Source organism: Mus caroli, unplaced genomic scaffold, assembly GCF_978045245.1.
Source record: "Mus caroli unplaced genomic scaffold, Mus_caroli_1 scaffold_11, whole genome shotgun sequence".
Taxonomy (NCBI): Eukaryota; Metazoa; Chordata; class Mammalia; order Rodentia; family Muridae; genus Mus; species Mus caroli.
In genome coordinates, this window is record NW_028227266.1 from 121,943,027 (window position 1) to 121,958,791 (window position 15,765).

Consider the following 15,765-nt stretch of genomic DNA (forward strand, 5'->3'; position numbering starts at 1 on the left):
TTTCCTAGGAAGCTGCATTCAGAACCGTCTGTCCCTGGTGGGATCCACACCTCATCGCTTCTCTGAGCAGAACAAAGGGTATGAAGATGACATGCCATGCTTTATCACCAGGCCTTGGTACAGCAGGAAGAGCAGTTCTGTATGGTGAGAGCTTCTGTGGCCTGTAACCAGCTGTTACTGTTTAGTGTGACCCGAAGCACCAGGTAATAGTGAGATGCCAGATAGACAAAGTCAGAGCCAGCTCAATGCGGTCAGAAGGAGAGAAGCTGGTTGGATTCCTCATATGACACCACTCAGTGGGTCTGACCCCAAGTCTGTTCTCTATGGATACATCTGCTCTCACCCTGGTACCCTGGGTTTCTGGCCCAGAAGATACTAGAGAAAGCTTACGCTGCTGAGGTCCCTCAGAAGTGCCTGGAGCACAGACCCTATGGTTCCTGGGTCAGGACTTTTTCCTTTCTGATTCAAATGTTGAACAGCTCAATTTTATGTAATTCATGCACATGGTCCTACATTCTGATGATATGAAAAGAAATAGAAAAGTACATCTCTTGATAATATCCTTGGCCTGAAATCAGGGTGTAAAACCTGCAGAGAGAACCTGCAGAGACAGGCTGTCCCTTTGTCAGCGCGAGAGCCCTTAAGGATGAGTTAAGATCTGCAGATGAAGCTTCTCAGGCTGTCGGTGCCAGAAAGCTCTCTGATATCCATGGAGACAACTTTCTAAGGACACAACAGCAGTTACTAGATGCTGGAGCTCAGGAGGTTTTAGGTCTTACTCCTGCTCTGGGGCCTTTGCTGCTGTGCCAAAATAGCTTTTCACTAGAATTAACATCATTTAAAACGTTAACGAGTCTGAGGTCGGGGAGATAGTTCAGTGGTGATCACATAGCACAGCAAAATGTGATCTCAAGAAACCATATAAAGCTGGTCGTGGTGATGCATGCCTGTATCCTCAGTGCTGGAGAGGATGAAGACAGTGAGCTCTAAGTTCAGTGAGAAACCTTGACTCTAAATAATAATGTAGTCAGGTTGGAGAGATGCTTAGCAGTTAAAAACACACACCCTTTGTTCTTGCAGAGGATCTAAGTTTGGTTCCTACCACACCCATACTTGGAGGCTCACAACCACCTATAACTCTAGTTCCAGGGAATTCAACACCTTTTATGGCCTCCATGGTCATCTATACATGCATGTGCATACATATATGCACAATAGTAATAATAATAATGATGATAATAATACTAAAAAATTTAAAAGGTAGATAATTTTAGAAAGCAACACCTTAACACGTTAACTTCCAGCCTTCAGGCATATGTGCACAAGCAAGTATAACATACATACACATATACACTTAATGCACACATAAGTACACACCAAACAAACAAAAGACCTTATAGGTATCCCTAAGGAAAATAAAAGATGGAAGTCCATGAGACAGATGGCATGTTTGGGTCACATTTCCACAAGAAGGCCTGTGGTTCTTCCTGTAGACACACTCTAAGGATGAATTGCCTATGTGAGAGCTTTTCCCTGCAGTCTGAAAGGGAGGAACTGCTTCTCAACTGTGGGAAGAATGACTGACGGCCACGTGAGAACAGCAAAGTCTCCAGCACCTACATCCTCACCGCAGACGCAGAACACACTGATGTAAAATGTAGAACCATTGGTGTAAGGCTTACACACATTCTCAGTGGACACAGTACATCTGCCAAAGTCTAAAAGAGAGTGGTCATTGGTAGTTGGGGACACCGGAAAAATCCTGAATCGTATGTGCATTATACGTTCAAAATACAAACAAAAATTAAAACATTAGCCATCCCTTATTTTAAAAAAATGAAAAAGCCATGAAATCAGTAAAGCTCTTCCCAGCTCCTCTGGGGGGTCGCAGGATCCTGGCTTTCAGTGCCATGTTTCTGGGGTCACAGAAGATACATGGCGCCATTCTCTGTGCTCCTTCCTTTGAAGTAGGCTCATCTTGTCTCCAGCATTTCCTCCTAGGGCTGATATGGAAGATGATTAAGGTTTTGTTTCTGATCAATATAGTCCCCAAGCCTCGCCCCTTGGCAGCCACTGCAGGGTTGCATCTAACCCAGGAGCATATAAAAAGGGGCCACATCCTGCTCTGAGAATGATTCTGGCAGTGCCTTTGGCATTAGACTAGAGTCTTGACAGGGCTGCAGAGAGAGGTAGCAGGACCATGGACTCCAGGAATGGTGAGTGGGTAGAACCATCACAGTGGTACTTCGGCCTTCTGGGCACCTGCTGGGGTCCAGCCCTCTGATCCAGCCACTTGCCTCAAGGCATGGTGCCTGGGCCATTGTCCTCTTACCTAATCCATGGCTTGCTGTCTTGTTCATTGGAGAAAACCAAACTTTCAGATACATAGGAATTCTGAAATTCCCCCAAATACTTGCAAGAATAAGAATGGCTGATCACTTTTCACTTGCACTCCCTCACGCCGACCACATTAGCTTTTGTGGGGGCCAGTTAGTGCTCTCTGCAACCTGGCACCACACGCCATGCAGCCTTGTTCTGGATACAGAGCCATGGGTCAGGCAAGGAATGACTGCTTTGGAGTTCTGCAAAGGGGTGTAGTTCGAGTGACACACTGAATGAAAAATATAATTCTGCGTAGCTCCTAGGCCACAGAGACTCTTCAGATGGCTGAATGCTTGTCCACATCCAAAAGAGGAGTACAGCAGGGCCAGGGACCTGGTAAAGGCTGTGCTTGCTGGGAGGATCTGCCGGTCAGAGAGACGGTTCCAGTTGAAGTTTGCATACGTAGCAGTGTATCTTTGGGGTTTCTCAGACATAATAAAAAGACAAGTCTATGAAAGTGCTTTGCAAATGACTAAGGACAACTGTGCTGGATGATTTTATGTCAACTTGACACAGGCTAGATTCATCTAAGAGGGAGGAAACTACAAGTGAGAACATGTCCCCCTTGTAGGCAAGCCTGTATGGCATTTTCTTAATTAGTGATGGATGGGGAGAGCCCAGCCCATTGTGGGTGGGGCTATCAATGATCAGGCAGTCCTGGGGTCTATAAGAAATCAGGCTGAGCAAGCCATGAGGGGCAAGCCAGTAAACAGCACTCCTCCACAGCCTCTGTATCAGCTCCTGCCTTCCGGTTCCTGTGAGGTTTGAGTTCCTGCCTTGGCTTCCCTCAGTAGACTATGACTGGGGATATATATGTAAGCCAAATAAACACTTTCCTTTGAAAGCTGCTTTGGTTATGGTGTTTCATCACAGCAATAGGAACCTTAACTAAGGAGCTGGAGAGTTGGCTCAGTGGTTAAGAGCACTGACTGCTCTTCCAGAGGACCCCAGCACCCACATGGCAGCTCACCACCACTGTAACTCCAGCTCCAGGGGGTCAGACATCCTCATAGATATACATGTAGGCAAGACACCAATGCACATGAAATAAAAAAAAAAAAGTGAATCATGAAAAAAAGAAACCTTAACCAAGAAAACCACTTGAAAAAGTATGGAGTTTCCTGGTCCAGCCAGCATGATGAGGGGAGAAATCCTCAGGCAAATGGCAAAAGACTGCAAGCTCAGGGTCACCAGTGATGGAGCAGTGTGAGGAGGGCCTAACACACTTGACATGTCCTCTCTGGTGACTGAGGACTTTCAGCATGGTGAGAGAATGAGCCATTTCCTTAGGAACAACAACAACAACATCACAAACAGTAACAAGTAATAACTGGTCACTGCAAAAACTAGCCCTCATGGGTGCATGGCTCCAGTCCCTTCTCCAGAAGCAGGCATTACAGAGTGTCTCAGCAGTTGCATCTGCCATAGATAAATGCTTGCTTGTTACAGTAACAGAAGGTTTCTCCTCCGGTGTTTTCAATCCTCTTTCTAGAACCTTTCCTGACACTTCCTTTCTCTGCACCCCAGTAGGTCTTGGAACTGGAGTTATAGACTGTTGTGAGTTGTCATGTGGGTGTCAGGAATTAAACTCTGATCTACAAGAGCAGCTAGAGCTCTTAACTGCTGAGCCATCTCTTCAGCTCCTTTCACTCTATATTTAATTTCAAGAACTACTTTAATTTTAGAAGTTATTTTAAGTATTTCTGGTAAATATTTTTAAAATTTTTTCATTTAAATTTTTTTTATTTTATATGTATGTATGTCTTTGCATGTATGTCTTTGCATGACTTGTGTGCCTGGTGCCCAAGGAGGCCAGAAGATGGCGTCTGATCCCCTGGGACTGAGATTACAGATGGTTGTGAACCACCATGTGGGTGTTGAAAATCGAACCTGAGTCCTTGGAAAAGCAAGTGTCCTGAACCACTGAGCTATGTCTATAGCTCCTCCTCCCACAGCCTTTTTAAATTCCTTATGTCCCTAGCGTATTTAAACTTAGATATGCCATCGTTCAAAGCCTCTTAACATACTTTCTTTTGGGGTGGATGTGGGGTGACACAATTTGAGAATCTGTAGCCCTGGTCTGGAACTCACTTTGGCAGCCCAGGCTGACCTCAACTTGCCACCCTTCCGAGTGTGGAGATTACTGAACGAGCTGCCATGCCTGCTTTTAATCTTTGATTTCTTTGGAGAGAATACTGGGACCTTTTCTGTGGAAATCCTGTAAAACCGTGGCTGAAAATGAGTTCCTTTGATGAGGATTGATGTTTGTGCTCTAAATCAGTGACAACTCTTTGGCCTGTGTGCCTAGGACAACAGTTTATACTCCCAATGTGAAGAGGTCCCAGCCCTCTGCAAGAAGAGGTAAGATTTGGAGAGCTTAAAAATTTCTGTGTTCAGTGGAACTCCTGTGCCTACAGCAGTTCTATAAAGACTCAAGGAATGCCCAGTGGCCTCAGAGGGGCACTGAGCACAATGTCTTAGTTAGGATTTCTGTCTCTGTGATGAAATACCATGACTGAAAGCAACTTAGGAAGAAATGTGTTTATTTCAGCCTACAGCTTTCACTCAGAGAAGTCAGTGCAGGATCCTGGAGACAAGAGCTGATGCAGAGGCCATGGAGGAGTGCTACTTACTAGCATGCTCCTTGTGGCTTGCCCCTACTGCTTTCTTATAACACCTAAGGCCATAAGCCCAGGGGTATCACTGCCCATAGTTAATGTGGATCTCCCACACCAGCCACTGATCAGGAAAGCACCCTATGTGGGACTCACTCATGACCCTCTGAGCTTCAAAGGACTTGGCAAACCTACTTCTCTGTCTACCATCCATAGCACGTGCAGTTTGTTCTAGGTTCAAGCCAACTCTACCCCACAGCTGCCACTGTTTTGTGTGGCTCTCCCATGTACTCACATCCAAAATGCTCTGGTGCCCAGTGCAACTGAGCTCAACTCTCACCAATAGCTTCTCCTGGGTTCTCTTCATGGACTCGAACCCTGCCACATGGCCCAAACCTCAACTTCTCTCCATGACCTCTTCAGTTCTGGGGTTTTCACTACTACTGAGACTAACTACGTCTTCCCCAGTGGCATGCCTCAGCTGAGCTCCATGGCCCATTCATGCCTTCAAAACCATGGGAGACTCTTAAACTGTCAGGCTCAACTGCCAGCCTGAGATGCAGCTTTCGTCCCTCGGACCACAGGTTCAGTGTACTGCCCCTGAGGAAATGTTCCCAGGTTTGTGATCCTCAGCGATGCTGGTCTCTTCTTAACTGCTGCTTCTCTCTCAGCTCCAGCTAACCAGCATTGACTATCCCAGTAAAACAAGTTTTTCTTTGGTGTTTCTGATCTCCTGTTAATCTTCAGCCCCAGGCAAGGAGTGGAGGAAGCTCAGGTTGTATCTCTGGAGTCTGCAGAAACTCATCCTGAATGCTGGGAGCCCTTTGGAGCTGGGGAAACCCCTGTACCTTGGGTCATTTCACCTCACCATACAATTGCAGTTGAAGCCAGTGCTTCCCAAGGGGTTCTGGATCCACAGAAGCAGTGATTCTAGAGAAACCTCTTCTCATCACCTGGGTGGCCTATTAACCCAGGCTCTCTTAGACATCTAAGACACTGCTGTCTTCCTTCAACAGTCACTGGGGGACAGACATTCTCCAACTTAACCTCAGGTCCATGTGATCCACCTGGTCCCTTCACATCAATTTAGAAGTGCATCTCAATAGGTTTGATAACTCACCCAGGTGTTTCCAGTATGTGCCATGGCAGCATGGCACATTGGAACTGAGAACTGAGCCTCTATCCGGTTCTAACTGATACAAGACAGAGAAACTCCTACTACACCTTAGGCTCGGGGATCACAGAGGAAGAGGGATTGTTAAGATTCTAAGAGCCAGAGAAGCAAAAGTTAGCTGTGAAGTTTCCTACAAATATCAGAAGCTAGACCCATGAAGTCTCAGCAGTGTGACTGCCTAAACAGGGCTTGAACAAGAATAAACACCAAGGGCCATGTCCATGTGGATAGAGAGAAGCTCACGAGGCCTCAACGCCATAGGAAGAACTACAGGCAACTAAAGAATGCTGGAGAACAGGCGAAACAGTCTTCCCCAGGGAAGAGCACACCAATTATACCAACTGGTCAGCCCTGAAAAGATATACATATGGATAACATTCCATGGACCAAGCAGGTTGTATGAGAGAGAGAGAGAGAGAGAGAGAGAGAGAGACTGCACCCAGAAAGGACGAGGCATTTCCTTCACCAGTTGAGCTCCTAGGCAGAAGCAAACTAGAGAAGGGACTCAGTGGGAAGAGGATGCTGATTCCCTCCACGCTGCCCTGGGCCCCTTCACTGGATCATAGGAGTTCTTGGAGCCACAACTGTTTGGATAAAAAGGCCGAGTCTGGCAACTTTATAGTCTACCATCCTCTTTGGGGTGTGAACTCCCACCTCATGGTGTTGTCTCATTTGCAGTAGTCCAACAGCTGGGCTGACAGAGATGGAGAGCAGTCAAACGCCCCCCCCCACACACACACACACACTCCTCGATAGCATCCAGGAACCAGTTTACAGACCTGGGAGGGTGAGCAGTAGGGACACCTCTTAGCAGCTACTGGTGGGAGTGCCCAGCAGGGTTATGACTTCCATCTGTCAGCTCGGTCCTCCATATCTTGTGAGGACAATATGCACACAACCAATTTAAAGAAAGGAGACTGTCTTAGTTAGAGTTCCCATTGCTGTGAAGAGACATTATGACCATGGCAACTCTTATAAATGAAAACATTTCATTGGGGCTGGCTTACAGTTTCAGAGGTTAGTTAGTTATTATCATGACAGCATGTGGGCCGACGTGGTGCTGGAGCCGGATCTGAGAGTTCTACATCTTCATCCAAGGGCAGCAGAAGTGATTGTGTGCAACACTGGGCATAGCTTGAGCATATGAGACTTTAAAGCCCACTGACTGACGTAGTGACATACTTCCTCCAACAAGATCACACCTCCCAATAGTGGCCCACTCCCTATGGGTCAACCATTCAAACATATAAATTCATTCCTATTCAAGTCACCACAGACACCAAATCTCAGATTATCATGGCACCCAGGGATAGGACAAGGATCCCCCTCTTCCCCTCCCTGAGCTGTCGGTTAGGCGTTAACCTTGTTTGTGTCTTCCCACTGTGTGCTAACAGTGCTTATCATTTATGCTGTGAATATGGAGAGAATGCTGAATTCTGCTGCTCACCACACGGCCCAGTACCAGACCAAGAAGCTCGTGCTGAGGCGTGGACAGATATTCACTCTGAAGGTGATAGTGAACCGACCTCTCCAACCTCAGGACGAACTGAAGGTGACATTCACTTCCGGTGAGGCCCCAGCCCCAGCCCCAGCCCCAGGAGCAGGAGGGAGGGTTGGACCAAAGGTTTATAAATGTGCGATGACCAAGAGTGACTTTGATCCCAAGACCTTAGCTTCCCCATGCTGAGTACGGTCTGAGAGCTGCATTAATCACTGATGCTGCAGTTGGTCAAACCCTTGGCCAAGCAGCGGAGATAGCCAGGGAAAAGTCAGAGCAGACTGAGGGATCTGGAACATGTTGTAGAGATGACCTGCAGGACTGTTTGCTGACACCGTAGCTCGGTGGGCTTGAGGTAAATCATAATAGCAATCAAAACCTGAGGGGCTGAGGAGATACTCTAGTCAGTGATTCCTGTCACACAGCAGAAGGCCCTGAGATTGTGTCCCCAGTCACCCATGTGAAAACCAAGAAGTACGGTGCTTATTTGGTGGAGCTGTAGACAGCCTGATCCTAGAACTCACAGACCAGTCAGCATAGGCTAATTGGTGAGCTCCAAGTTGAGTGAGAGGGCTTGTTTCAAAAAAACAAAAACAAAACAAAACAAAACAAAAAGATGTCGAGTGACTAGGAAAACCTTCAATGTTGACCTCTGGCATACACACACACACACACACACACACACACACATACACGTACACATACCCACATACTGCATTTTGGCAGGAAGATCATTAGTTTAATTCATGTTGTAGTGACTATACTAGGCAGGGCTAAACAATTTAACAAAACAGATAGAGACATGCAAAAGGTGCTAGGGTTATAGGCAAGGATATAGATGGGGTAGCCTTGCCTAATTTGAACAAACTGCAACCCAGATAGCCAAGGTGGAGGAAGACCATGAGTCCTGTCAAGGCAGAGGGACCAACCAACAATTGAGGGCTGCACACCAGGAGCTGTGAAGGAGTGGTAGGTAGGCAAAGATGCCATACTGGGGTTGGTGTCAAGACTCACTTTCCTATTGGTGTTTCCAGGACAGAGATACCCACCCTACATGGTGGAGCTTGATCCGATGACATCCTACCGTTCTAAGGGATGGCAGGTGAAAATTGCCAAACAGTCTGGCATAGAGGTGAGGACCATAGTGTTGGGGTACTGTCTGGTGGTTTTTGAATAGTTCTCTGACTCAACTGAGAATCTCCTGTTTACCCCTTCCTGGCTGTCCAATTGTGTAATGATGCTTCCTACCCATAGCCATGGCTCTGGGTACATCAGATCCCTTTTGCTTACCCATAAGCACACAGTGACTCTGACTAGACAGATGGCTTGCATAGCTCTTGTTTTCATTTATATTCACTGGAGGAAATAAACAGAGGAAAATGAATAAGAGTAATCCATCGGAGCCAGAGTGGTGCGTGCCTTTCTTTCCTGCCCTCTCTGGAGACAGAGGCAGGAAGATTTTTGTGAGTTCCTGACCAGCCTGGTTGGTCTGCAGTGAGTTCCAGGATAGCCAGGGCTATAGAGACCCTGACTCAAAGAGAGAGGGTAGAGGAGAAACAGAGTCAGAGGGATAGAGACAGGAGAGAGGGAAGGAGAGGAGAGATGGAGGGGTGGAGGGAGGGAGAGCAGAAGGAAAGAAGAAAAAAATAACATGTCTTCCCACAAGCACAGCTGTCCATTCTTCCCTCAGAGGTTTCTGCTGTGTTTAAACTCAAATGAAGATGGAGATGCATGGCTTCTCATCCCCTTCTCTTAGCAAAACTTGACAACTTTACTGATGTTCCTTTGTTTAGTGGTTGCTCAAGTGCATGGGCTGGTGATAGCTTCTTTGACGTTCTTTGTAAAGCTGATTTGTCTATATTTCCACTGTTGGAAACCCACTACCAACTATCACCACCTCTTAGCTAGATCTCTGAACTGGTTATGGGCTACTTCCTGTAGGACACAGCCTACAGATCCCATTGCTAGGTTAATTCCAAGATTTAAAAACAGCAATGATTTTCTAGTTTTCCAAAAGCAGAATTTGTAGTTGGCAAATGAGTAAGTGGACCTGGTCCTCAGCCCCCCCCTCAGTTTCCCCCATACCTCTGTCCCCCTGGTTCTCACCCCCTCAGTTTCCCCCATACCTCTGTTCCCCTGGTTCTCTGCCCCCCTCAATTTTCCCCCTTACCCCTGTACTGCTGGTTCTCAGCCCCCCTCAATTTTCCCTATACCTCTGTCCCCCTGGTTCTCAGCCCCCCTCAGTTTCCCCTGTACCCCTGGTTCTCAACCCCCCTCAGTTTCCCCCACACTCCTGCATCCCTGGTCCTCAGCCCCCCTCAGTTTCCCCCATACCTCTGTACCCCTGGTTCTCAGCCCCCCTCAGTTTCCCCCACACTCCTGCATCCCTGGTCCTCAGCCCCCCTCAGTTTCCCCCACACCTCTGTCACCCTGATCCTCAGTCCCCCTCAGTTTCTCTCACTTCTCTCCATTCCTTTCCTTCTGGCCATAATCAAAGCTCCCATTTCCAATTTGTAGCCACATTTTGTGTTTTCAGGCATTCATGACAGCTCTCTAGGAGAAGGCCTTAGGTTCATTCTCCTTCTCTAAGAACCTCAGTTTTGATTTTGGAGCTGGTGGGAATGGCACCTGTGCAGAGGTGAAAATTGGGTAGGAATGGGCTAAATTTCTTCACACAAAAGGCACTGTTTAACTTTTTTTTAATTTAAAATTGTTTATTTATTAAAATTGTTTATTTTTAACAACACCCATAAAGGAAGTGAATTGTAAATTTCCATGGGGAGGATATGTGTGTATCAAGTGTGTGTGTGTCTGTGTGTGTGTCTGTGTGTGTGTCTGTGTGTGTGTCTGTGTGTGTGTGTCTGTGTGGTGTGTATCAAGTGTGTGTGTGTGTGTGTGAGCCGAGTGCTCGAGGCACTGGGCCCCATGGATCTGGTGTTACAGGTAGCTGTGAGCAGCCTTACTTGGGTTCTGGGAGTTGAACTCAGATTCTCTATGAGAGCAATTTGGATCTTTAACCAATGAACCATCTCTCCAGCCTGCTGCTATTTAAAAAAAAAAAAAATCAAGTATATGAACACCTATGTAGGGCCTGTGCAGGCCAGGGATCCTAGCATTACCTATGCCATGGCAGGCTGAGCTTCCTGTGTTGCTTGGTAATGAATGCTGTTGAGGGACACACGGGAAAGGTCTTAGTAGCCCAGAGTTCTGCCACCTAAGTACTGGGGAGGGACTTTGTCCCCACTGTCTTGTTGGTGCTCAGGAATACTTTCTCATGGAACAGATCCTAATCAAGACAGCCACGTGTCACTATGGGTTGTGGTGGGGACATCTTACCTTCCAGGAGGCTTCATCTCCTTCTTACTGCCTTGAGTATGTGTTACTCATTTAATTCGCACAACCACTCCAGGGAGATGGGAAGGGGGTTAGCAAGTTTTTAAGCAAGGAGACCGATGAACATGAGAAAATAAGAAAGTAGCAACACCATTCAGCTAGTAGAAGACAGAGCTAGCGTTAGAACTGGCTGCCATTGTTCCTAAAAGACACCTTCTAGTCACAAGTATCCTGTAGATTTGGAAGACAATGGATTGTGTGGCAATGATGGGAAATAAAATTCTTAGTGCTGCTGAAGCACTGTCTATGTCTTAATTTTCTGTCCAGTCACTACTTACCCTAAGGCACGGACAGCAGTCTGGGTGCCTTTGAAGATGCTCGATGAACTGCAGGACTAAAGTAGATCTAGGGCTTCCAGCGTGTAGGCAAGTGCTCTACTGTGAGCAGTATGCAGGCCCTGTAGAGAACAGGCCCTTTTCAACCACAGCCGGAGGATCTACCCTATGATCTGGGAGGTGGCGCCATCTGCACGCAGGCACGAAGAGAATAAAGCTTGGAATGAACAACACCTATGAGCTGTAGACCCAAGTTTGTCTGTCACTCTGGGGGACTTGCTAGACCTTCCTGCCTGGTGGGTTGTCGGATCTGTTCACACTGGGGTAGCCCTGATTGCTGGTCTGAGCCCAGAGAGAACGATCTGTTGGGGCTGATGATTCTTCTTGAAGGCTTCAGAGGTTTCAGAGCTGAGTCAGGAAAGAGGGAGTGTACCATGTCTTGTGCTTCATGCAGGTTATTCTGAATGTCATCAGTGCTGCTGACGCCGTAGTGGGAAAGTACAAGATGAGGGTGAACGAGTATAAAGCTGGACTATTCTACCTTCTCTTCAATCCGTGGTGCTCAGGTAAGTAGGAGTTCAGTTCTGCTGTGGGATGTGTCCCTTTCATGTACAGGCCTTGTGTGACTCCACAAGATGTACCCATGCTTGCACCGGGTTTGCAGTGCAGAGTCCCTGAGCCCTTCTTTGTTCCTTGATATTCTCCAACCAGCTGAAAGACATGACCAGGCACAGTTAGTGTATGCCTAGAAGATCCTCTGGTGGCCAAGCCCACGGACCCATGTCTCTTCTGCCTTTTCAGCTTATCCTCACTGCCCTGCCAAACCCAGCCAGCGTCTGCTTCTAGCCCTGTTCAGAGTCTTCTGGGAGCCATTGTAACTCCTTCCTTCACAACTCTAGGGTGGGACTTGAATTTTAACAGTGGCTCCTCTCATCTGCAAATGTGGCTCTTCTGCCACCTTATTCCTCCCTGTGGCTACCCTTGAGATGTCACTCAAGAATACCTTTTAGTTCAATTTTTTATTAATATTTTAATTTTAAATTAATCTTGCTCAGTCTTTGTTAGTTCTCTGAGAGCTTTGTCAATATGGTTGGATAATATTAACCTTCCTACTCCAACTTCCTCCAGATCCCCCACACATGCCTTCCCTATCCATCCAAATGTGTCCTCCATTTTTTTAAAAAAAAAAAAATACACCAGTGTTGCTCCAGAAACTCTGGACCTGAGACATGTACTCTGATCTTACCTCACACTTGCCCCGCAGCCTTGTTTGTTTAACTCTAACACTTAAATTAGTGTGTGCTCATGTGTGTGTGTGTGTATGCACGTGAGTGCAAGTATACATGTGCATGTGTGTGAGTGTGCACACATTCATGAATGTGCATGTGTGTGTATATGGAATTGGAGTTATGGATGGTTGCAAGCCACTCTGTGGATGCTGGGAATGGAACTTGGGGCCTCTGCAAGAACAAGTGCTCTTAACTGTGGAGCCATCTCTCCAGCTCTTGGAATCTTTCTTTTATTAAGGGCTTCTGATTTACTTAATGACAATTTTGATCATGTTCACATTTCACCACAGTTTTCCAGTGAATGAGCCTTACATCTGGTTCAAGATGTACTTTGGAAGTTCTTCATTTTTCTCTTTATTTTTGCTTTTGAGACAGAGTCATTCTGTGTAGCCCTGGCTGTCCTAGAACCCTCAGTGTAAACTGGGCTGGCCTCAGAGTTCTAGGGAACCACGTGCCTCAGCCTCCCAAGTGCTGGGGGCAAGGCATGACCCACTGCATCTGGGTCTTTGTATTTTCCACGTACAATGTATTGCTGTGATCCTTTCTGCTTCCTGTGTCCATGCCCCCTACATGTGTTGTCCCAACCTTATGGTATACCTGCCTCTGTCTCAGGGGTGGCCAGTAACATGTGTGTGTGGTCTTGCTCCAGACGACAGTGTCTTCATGGCTAGTGAGGAAGAACGAGCAGAGTACATCCTTAATGACACTGGATACATGTACATGGGTTTCGCCAAACAAATTAAAGAGAAGCCCTGGACCTTTGGTCAGGTAATACAGATTGTCTTCTTGTGGCTGCACCAGGCACACTTGATAAACCACTTCTTTCTTAGTGGCTATCAAACAAAGGCTGTGGAGGAAAGTGGGTTCACCTCAGCTGAAACACTAGCCTCACAAGTGTGAAACTGGCCTGAAAGGACTAAGCTCCACAGACCCTGCTCTCCAGTAATGCTTATCACAAGATACACAGACCAGGTTTGCTGGTGCATACCTGTAATATAAGTACAAGAGAGGTTGAATCTGAAGTCAGCATAGGGTAAGTGGTAACAATTTGTCTCAATATACCTATATGAGCCAGGTGCCTTTAATCCCAGCACTCATAGGCAGATAGATCTCTATGAGAATGAGTCTAAGACAGCTGAGGCTACATAGACCCAGTTTCAATAAAGCAACAAAACTAATAAGACCTAAGATAAACAAACACCAAGTGGAGAGGGGGAGGAACAAAAAAGGAACCATAGAACATTTACTGAGGTGGCAGGTTCCCTTAGCAACAACTCTGCAGTTTATAGAGTAATTCGCTTTAAACTATTGTGTATGGGTGTCACTGTGAGTGTTACAGCTCTGCAGGGTAAGGTATTCTGGCAGTCTACAGCCAAGGAATACCACAAAGTCACACCGCACAACAAACCTCACACAGGAGATTTACTGAGACATAAAAGGGTGGCTGTCTCTGCTCCGGTAAGAAACAATGAGGAATTGAGCAGGAGGCAGGCTTTAGATAGACTTTCTTGGGGGCAGAGCTTTTCAGGTTGAATATTACCAGAGTGGAGATTTGTGAGATTTCAAGCAGAGCCCAGGGATTGGTGAGATTTTGAACTCAGGGATTGGTGAGTTTTCAAACTCAGGGATTGTTGATTTTGGTAGGTTTCAAACCCTGCACTGGCCTCAGACCTTCTACCCTACATGCACACATGCTACCGTGTGTGTGTGTGTGTGTGTGTGTGTGTGTGTGTGTGTTGTGTGTATGTGGTCAGAACCACTTTCAAGAGTCAATTTCCTCTTTCTATGGGGTGGAGCCTGAGGATCAAATTCAGGCATCTTTACCACTAAACTATCCTGCCTTCCCTATTTTTTGTTTTGAATGTTTTATGTGTATTTTTTTGTATGTATGTGTGTGCACTGTGTGCTTGCCTGGTCCCTGTGGAGGCCAGAAGAGGGCATTGGATCTCCTGGAACTGGCTGTGAGCCACTGTGTGGGTACTGGGAGTTGACCCCAGGTCTCCTGTCAGAACAACAAGTGCTCCAGCACCCCTCCCCATTCATTTTTTATTACTAATACTAACGAAGTTGAGATAATATTTCTTGTACACAGTTTTGACAGCTTGTTTCATTTATCTAACTTGAGTTCCGAGGAGTTTTTCCTGTGATATTAAAACCTCTTTCTATATTTTGTGCATTTTATCAGAGAGCCGTCTCCTCAGTCCCCTGTGTTTGTCTTTTCAGCGTCTGTGCTCTGTGAGCCTTTAGATGTCTTTAACTGTTGCCTTGTGTCTAGTTGTTTAAATGGCTTCTACTGTGGAATGTGCAGGATCTGTGGGAGACTGCGGGCAAGTTCCCTTACTTGGTAGATGAGATACCCCTAAAAGCAATGCAAATTAGTTGGGGTGGCTTCTCGTCTGACACAGCAGACTCTTGATATCTTTCTTTATCTCCATGACAGTTTGAGAAGCACATCCTGAGCTGCTGCTTCAACTTGTTGTTCCAGTTGGAGAACAATGAGATGCAGAACCCAGTGCTTGTGTCCAGGGCCATCTGTACTATGGTATGTGGAGAGGCCGGGTTCTACATCCAGACTCCTGGACATCTATACAGTAAATGCGATTGTGGTCCATCAACAGCTGCTCAGCTGATTTAGCTTTCCCTGTAAACAATAAGCTGCTCTACATGGAGCGCACAGGGAGCTGTGGCTGAGCAGTCAGTCAAAACTACCAAGGAATGTATGTCTGCCATTGTCCTTCTGAGCACAGGTTTTCAAACTTGTGCTCAGGAGGCCAACTTTGGCACTTCTAAGTTGACCTTAGGAAAATGGCTTTTTCAGTCATTCAGAGATGGTATAAATATTCGAGGTCTTCTCCCTCCTGCAAGCCTGGCCACAGCTGGGATGAACACTGTCATGAATGCACTGTGATAGAGACACACAAGACATGTTTGTCTTCCCACAGTGTCAGAATTTATTGAATAATAAACTCATAAGCTAAGTCAGCTACCTTAGCCCAACATACCAAGTAGTACTGATTTGCCAATCAAGGCAAACATGTGTTCTTTTATTTCAGTCTTACTAATATTATCTCTTGGATTACACATCACACAGTCAACATATCTACATGTATGCGTGGACAGATGGATGGATGGATGGGTG

At 46.4% G+C, this 15,765-nt stretch overlaps 1 protein-coding gene across 1 annotated transcript in view; it reads left to right on the forward strand.

The window, feature by feature from the left end:
- The first annotated feature begins 2,185 nt into the window (after window positions 1-2,185).
- The window catches only part of Tgm4 (transglutaminase 4), a 32,005-nt gene continuing 18,425 nt past the window's right edge, over window positions 2,186-15,765 (forward strand). Inside the window, exons 1-6 of the mRNA XM_021172316.3 lie at window positions 2,186-2,216; window positions 7,566-7,739; window positions 8,704-8,801; window positions 11,792-11,903; window positions 13,276-13,394; window positions 15,067-15,168. Of these exons, the coding sequence (XP_021027975.1) occupies window positions 2,201-2,216; window positions 7,566-7,739; window positions 8,704-8,801; window positions 11,792-11,903; window positions 13,276-13,394; window positions 15,067-15,168 (621 nt within the window). The 5' untranslated portion in view covers window positions 2,186-2,200. The remainder of the gene's footprint in view (window positions 2,217-7,565; window positions 7,740-8,703; window positions 8,802-11,791; window positions 11,904-13,275; window positions 13,395-15,066; window positions 15,169-15,765) is intronic.